The sequence below is a fragment of the Pseudochaenichthys georgianus genome, chromosome 24 (genome assembly GCF_902827115.2).
Source record: "Pseudochaenichthys georgianus chromosome 24, fPseGeo1.2, whole genome shotgun sequence".
Lineage (NCBI taxonomy): Eukaryota > Metazoa > Chordata > Actinopteri > Perciformes > Channichthyidae > Pseudochaenichthys > Pseudochaenichthys georgianus.
Genome location: NC_047526.1, coordinates 16,066,816 through 16,074,472, shown reverse-complemented (window position 1 = coordinate 16,074,472; position 7,657 = coordinate 16,066,816). Strand labels below are relative to the sequence as shown.

General features: G+C 37.1%; 1 protein-coding gene across 4 annotated transcripts in view; it reads right to left on the bottom strand.

Moving 5' to 3' along the window:
- Positions 1-431: 431 nt before the first annotated feature.
- baalcb (BAALC binder of MAP3K1 and KLF4 b) overlaps positions 432-7,657 on the bottom strand; it is a 110,088-nt gene continuing 102,862 nt past the window's right edge. For all 4 annotated transcript variants that reach the window (XM_034075339.2, XM_034075338.2, XM_034075337.2 and 1 more), the window contains 2 exons: positions 2,725-2,924; positions 432-601 (listed from right to left, as the gene is read on the bottom strand). In XM_034075339.2, the coding sequence (XP_033931230.1) occupies positions 437-601; positions 2,725-2,924 (365 nt within the window). In that variant the 3' untranslated portion in view covers positions 432-436. The remainder of the gene's footprint in view (positions 602-2,724; positions 2,925-7,657) is intronic.

Sequence of the window (7,657 nt, the reverse complement as noted above, 5' to 3'; positions counted from 1 at the left end):
TTGTATTCATATATGTTGGGATAAACGATTACAAATTATATTTGATTCAACGCATCTATCCTCAAAGACTCCTAACATGTGGATGAGAACGCGTTTTAGATTGTAGTTCACTTAAGAAATTCAACATTTGCCCAAAAACTATTTCCTGTCCTCGTATGTTGTTCAGGTCTGATACTGTATGTACTGTCATGTTTTGTATTTTCTATGACTAATCTACAGTTTATCATGTCAATGTAGTAACAGGCATCATAGCATAACATTATACAGTGTATACTTTTAAAGAAGAAAATCCGCCATGTTGTCAGGACTAGCTATATTGTACAGCTCAGAGTCTCATCCCTCCTGCGCTTCCATCAGCCGTCAGATTTGAAACAAAGACTCCATCAGTTCACTTTGTCATCTCTTTTAGTTCAGCTTCTTCCAGTGTCCCCTGCTCTCAGGTGTTTTCTGTGTTCACCTGTTTGAGGTTTTCCGAGGGTTTCATAACCTCGTAGGTGGTGAGGGACTTCTTCACCTTCCCGTTCTTGTCCACCTGATGGATGCTCTGCGTCACTGTGATGGTCACCTGCTTGGTCGACATCCGATTGTCCTGCCATTTAGTCTGATGATGATGAAGGAAGGAGGAACATGGGATATTAAAAATGTATACCAACTTTGTTGTAAAGATTGTGCATGTGTTTAGATTGCAGATGGTGGCATGAGAGCTACACATCTTTTTGTTTATATATACGTTTAATTAAATTGATTAACTGATCATTTATGGACTAGTGGGGCAAAAAAGTATTTAGTCAGCCACCAATTGTGCAAGTTCTCCCACTTAAAAAGATGAGAGGCCTGTAATTTTCATCCTAGGTACACTTCAACTATGAGAGACAGAATGGGGGGGGGGGAAAGAATCCAGGAAATGACGTTGTAGGATTTTTAATGAATTAATTGGTAAATTCCTCGGTAAAATAAGTATTTGGTCACCTACAAACAAATAAGATTGCTGGCTCTCACAGACCTGTAACTTCTTCTTTAAGAGCCTCCTCTGTCCTCCACTCGTTAACTGTATTAATGGCACTTGTTTGAACTCGTTATCAGTATAAAAGACACCTGTCCACAACCTCAAACAGTCACACTCCAAACTCCACTATGGCCAAGACCAAAGAACTGTCAAAGGACACCAGAAACAAAATTGTAGACCTGTATCAGGCAGGGAAGACTGAATCTGCAATAGGTAAGCAGCTTGGTGTTAAGAAATCAACTGTGGGAGCATTTATTAGAAAATGGAAGACATACAAGACCACTGATAATCTCCCTCGATCTGGGGCTCCATGCAAGATCTCACCCCGTGGGGTCAAAATGATCACAAGAACGGTGAGCAAAAATCCCAGAACCACACGGGGGGACCTAGTCAATGACCTGCAGAGAGCTGGGACCAAAGTAACAAAGGCTACCATCAGTAACACACTACGCCGCCAGGGACTCAAATCCTGCAGCGCCAGACGTGTCCCCCTTCTTAAGCCAGTACATGTCCAGGCCCGTCTGAAGTTTGCTAGAGAGCATTTAGATGATCCAGAAGAGGATTGGGAGAATATCATATGGTCAGATGAAACCAAAATAGAACTTTTTGGTAAAAACTCAACTTGATGTGTTTGGAGGAGAAAGAATGCTGAGTTGCATCCAAAGAACACCATACCTACTGTGAAACATGGGGGTGGAAACATCATGCTTTGGGGCTGTTTTTCTGCAAAGGGACCAGGACGACTGATCCGTGTAAAGGAAAGAATGAATGGGGCCATGTATCGTGAGATTTTGAGTGACAACCTCCTTCCATCAGCAAGGGCATTGAAGATGAAACGTGGCTGGGTCTTTCAGCATGACAATGATCCCAAACACACCGCCCGGGCAACAAAGGAGTGGCTTCGTAAGAAGCATTTCAAGGTCCTGGAGTGGCCTAGCCAGTCTCCAGATCTCAACCTCATAGAAAATCTTTGGAGGGAGTTGAAAGTCCGTGTTGCCCAGTGACAGCCCCAAAACATCACTGCTCTAGAGGAGATCTGCATGGAGGAATGGGCCAAAATACCAGCAACAGTGTGTGAAAACCTTGTGAAGACTTACAGAAAAAGTTTGACCTCTGTCATTGCCAACAAAGGGTATATAACAAAGTATTGAGATGAACTTTTGTTATTGACCAAATACTTATTTTCCACCATAATTTGCAAATAAATTCTTTAAAAATCAGACAATATGATTTTCTGGAATTTTTTTTCTCTCATTTTGTGTCTCATAGTTCAGGTATACATAGGATGAAAATTACAGGCCTCTCTCATCTTTTTAAGTGGGAGAACTTGCACAATTGGTGGCTGACTAAATACATTTTTGTCCAACTGTATTTAGCACAGACAGGTGCCAACATTCTGACAATGTTACTAAGCTACTGTTAAGTTAACTTGTGTAAAATATGTATCAATTAATCTGGCTTGATCAAGAGAAGCATCAACATGTCCATATTTGAGAAGCTGGAACCAGGAAATGTTTCCTTTAAAATATACTAGATTGCTGCTTACCTTTCTGACAATCTAGTTATTAATTTGATCACTTATTGTTTCAGCTCCAGCAATGAGCAGGACATACATTGGTAAAAGTTAATGGTTTGATTCACACAATGCAATACTCATACCCGAGAAATGGATACATATTAAGTGCTGTGACATATTCTAAATGTGGGGAGAGTCTTACAATCTCCTCAGTGTGTAGCACACTTCTGCGCTGCACTGTGGTTCCAGATGACAGTATCACCGCCTCTTTGGGGGGAGAGCTCATTAGAGCAGGGGGGCTGCCCGGCTTCTCGTCGCTCAGACTGGCTTCAGACACGGGCGAGCAGACCTTCAGGTACACCTGAGCAGGAAGAGGGAAGCCTTCCTCGAAGAAATCTGGAACTACAAGAAAACAAAACCTCAGCTTGCTTTACAATCCAGGATATGTGAGTTAATCAGTAACCCTCATACTGGGGTTCCTGTTACCTGATGGGATTACACATGTTTAACAAAAGTACACATGACAAGGTCCTTAATTCATAGGTGTGAGATACTCGGGTAACACAAATATTTTACTTGAAAACATACATTTAATAGCATGAATACCATAAACAAAATGTATAAAACATGAATTATATTGACTTCTAATAGGTTTTCAAGAAATGATATAAAGAATAGGGATGAAAGACTCATAAGGGAATAGCAAAAGGGAGTTTTATTTTCCTATATTATTTGACATGCTAAAATAAGAAGTAATTCAAGAGCTTAAACAGTAGCATTTTTGTACATGAAATAGATAATAAAGCGAATAAAGTGTTACTGGATCTCTATAGACAGGGGATTCTGCTCCATGATAATTGCTATTTACAAATCTGGAATCCCCTTTCTCAGCTTTTCAGCACATCACAGGTTTTTTCCCATTCAAAATAACCAGCCATGCCAATATAACTATTATGGTATCCCACTGATTATGATTCCTGTAGTGTAGAAGTGTGTTATTTGTAAATGGCACTGCATTAGTCACAGGTCTGAGCTTTCTGATGGCTTACAGGTGCATTACTGCCACCTCTGAACTACAGTGTGTGAAGTGTCATGAATAATGGAAACACTCGGAATATCACTCTGGAGCGGTATTTGGTGTGCATGTCAAGTGGGAGTTAAATCATCTGGATGACGGTATTTTACGGATGTTCACCTTCCTCAGCAATGTGTGAACATACAGTAAATATTCAGGCTTTGTAGGGACTCACCAAAGACAGAACAAAGACTTTTTAAAGAAAATGCACGGTTAATGTTAAAGATAACCACTACATACTACAGATGTACATTTATTTTACATTATAGTCTCACAACTGTTTAATACAAGCTTTGTGGTTGATAGTTGCTGATTCATTTGGCCGATTGTGTTTCTGTTTTATCTCCTCTGAGTAGACCTTAACTGAATTGCCTTCACAATAACATCAAGGCTCCTCGGCCTTCATTCAACAGCAGCTGTATCTGTTGCCATGAGAGCCAAGTCCTGTCTCAGGACCGTGGCTTTTGATGTTGCCTATTACGTGCATTTACTGATTAATTTCCTCCCGGCTTCAAATAAAGCGCACCCGCAATTTAGTGCATAACAAGAAGAAGAACAATGGCAGAATGGTAGTGGGATGCATTTGTTTCTGAGCTGTATATGGTGACCAACTAAAAAAATGGTTTGCTGCACATCCTTGGGCCGTACATAACCCTGAGCTACAGCATGAGAGGCATTGCAACAGTTTTTCAATTTCCTTTTTCAATTTGCTGTGTGCACAATGGCTTGTTGTTTGTAAAAGCCGTGAAAAACCTCTGAAAATGTTTGACGTCAAAAGGAAAACACACACAGGATTTTCCTTACAGAGAGTGTCACACTTCACTTTGATGTTTAGAGTGTTAGGAAGCCCACTCATTCATAATAATGTTACTTACAGCATAAGCACGAGCTCTCCTAGCCTGGTGTAAATAAAGGAACAAACACAAGCACATTTTCAGCCCAAGTAAATAAAAAACACTGCTTATTTTAACGAACATATTCACAATTAAACAGAAACATAGAATTGGAATTTCACATATACCATACACTGTAAAAAAAGTCCGTGAAATTAACAGGGAAAAGCTGTAAAATCACGACATCAAAAAACTGTAAATAGAGAAACAATGAAGCAGTGTTTAATTTACAGTAATATTTCGTAAAGTACTGAACCAAACAAAACTGTTAAATTCACATTAAGAATTATGTTAAAATAATGATATTTCATTGTATAATTTACAGATTACTGTGGTTTGAACACAGAAAAACTGTAATACATAAAACAATACAATACAGTTAAAATTACAACATGACAGTGTTAAAATCATGTTTTTTATATATTTTTTCATTCTTGATTATACTATAATATACTTACTTCTTATTTCTATTTGTTTAATACTATGTTTATTTTGAAATTGGAAATAACCCAGTACTGAGATATTCGTGGATATTAAATGAGAATCCATAAAACAGCTGGCGTTTGGATTCTGGGGCCGCAATATTTGAGAGAAATAGTTATTTTGTGTATATAGAAAATGTTTTAGATCTTTGAGTTCATCTCATGAAAAATGGGAGCAAAAACAAAAGTGTTGCATTTATATTTTTGTTCAGTGTATGTCCACAGCAGTGCATTGCTTAGATGTCTGCTGGTTCTCCTCTCTGTTTCTCCAAACTCTACAACCCCCCTTCAAACAATATGAACTATACCCTAAAAGCAAGTCAAATTGACATTACATTTATCTCCCCTTAACCTGCAAATGCACATACATACATTTTTGTATTGATGGTGAGCAATTTAACAGACCTTAAAATGTAATAACATGTGTGCTAAAATAGTTTTGTGAAATGTTTCAGGAAGACAAGTCTTGTTTTAATTTAGTTTGAATTGTGTTTTTCTTCTTTTTTAGGACGATCATGCTATTCTTAAAGGCGATTCATGCTGAGTGTGGATCGAAACATAGTACAGGACAACATGCCCTCCTTGGTTTCTGCCCTGTCCATGATGTTTGGGAGCTATTATTGCTTCAACATCGCCTACCCGTCAGAGCTGGCATCCACCCTGGAGTTTGTCCAGAGGTATGTGTTTTTTAGAATTGGCTTTATCCAACAATTTCTTTTATTAAACTGCAACAAATCTAAAGCAACTGCTTCAGTGAATTGGGGGTTAAGATAATTGTCATTTTGGCTTCAAAATAATAAGATTGATGTGAAGTTTTTTGTTGTTAGGCAAGCTATTTTATTATTAATTCTGTTGTTTGTTTGTATTTTTATTTTAAGGTGTTTTTTCTCCATCAACCCAGAGAAGGGCACCAAAGTGGAGAAGACACGCGCATCCCGTCTTCAGGTGAACCCGAGAGTCCTCACCTTGATACAGGAACTTTCGGACCATGACTGGTGTGATGTCTGAATATGGACAGTAAGATCAATGGCATGTGGCGATGTACCCAAGTTACAGTTTGTTTGATTGTTTAAATCGTAGTTAAAATTTGAAGTGCCTTTTTTTTATGTTCTTTTAACTAATTTTAAAAAATGCAATATGTAACTCTCAAAATGTCAAACTATTCTTTTAAGGTCATTGTAGCCACTCTTGCGGTTTGCTGTTACAAAGTGAAGTTGCTTAAACAATCTTCATGTGGATGTAAAAGCTCAGGACATTACTGTTGAGTGTAAAAATGTTGACGTGTTTTGTTTTCCACTTGGGTTTTTGCTTCTGAAGTGAAGGGTCTCTGCTGACCCTACCTCTTCACCTATCTCACTTAGACACACACTCACATGTGTTTTGCAACTGTAGCTTCATCACGTACACACTTCCTTTAGCAATGAACATGTGTTCAACTAAGACAATCCCTTATTTTGGCTAATTTACAGCTCAGTCTGTGGCTGTGACAGTCGAGTATTATATTATACAGGTGCCCACTAGATGAGACATATAAAGTACTAACATATTTAAAAACATTATTTCCCATAAATCATTTGATGTGATGTAAGTAACCTCTTAACTTTGTTCAGCTTGAATTTCCTGGACAATGTGAGCTGTTTGTTTATTGTGCAGCCTTAGTTTGTATGTTTTACCAATATGTATGTTGAGAAATGACAGATGTTTTTGATCACTGCTATTATATATATATAACAAATTCTTGGAAAGGCAAGTTCTTGTTGGAATTTGTTCAACTTTTAATACAGTGGCTCTTGAGGTTTATCGAGCTTTGCATTTTTTATTTTAAGTGCTTAATCTGTGTACCCTGTGTTCCAGGCTGAAGACTTTTCTTTTTGTCGCTGCTTTTATTTGAACTATTCATATCTTAAACTGCACTGTAACTTTTATCCATGTACTTTTTCTTGTAATGTTTAATTGAACTATTTATATTTTAGACTGCACTGTAACTTGTATCCATGTATTTTTTCTTAATGTTTATTTGATTAGATTTTCTTTTTTAATGCTTAATGTCTTTCATTTTTTTTGTTTTTGTTTTGTTTTGTAAAGCACTTTGAATTGCCTTGCGTTGAAAAGTGCTCTATAAATAAACTTGCCTTGCCTTGCCTACCCTGGATTACATTCTTCACATTTCTGGTAAGAGTCAAACATATATACGAAGGCAGTGTAGTTTAAATTAAATCTTTCAATCTGACTAATGTATAGGAAACTTTTTTTTTCTTCCACTGAGCAATAATCCTTACAGGCGGTTTTATACTATATATTTGAGATTGATATTCATAGAACAGTTTTTTCTGCATTTTAATTGTAATAAATACGTTTTACAGAAAATTTAAATTGCAGTATTTAGATGTTGCTTTCACCGTAAAACACCGCATTACACTGATGCTTTTACAGTTAAACAGTGTTATTTGTTTGGTATGTTTCTGTAAAATTGAATGGGATTCAATGTACAATATACAACAACTGCATGTAAATCTTACTGAAATAATCAGTTTAATAGCAACGTGATCATGCTAATTCAGCAGAAAAGGACTGTTGAAATTACAGATTTAAAATGTAAATTACAACAGTTTTAAACTGTAAAATATACACATGTTTCTGTAAAGTTGTTTACAGTTTACCATCTTTTTTACATCATTATTCTGG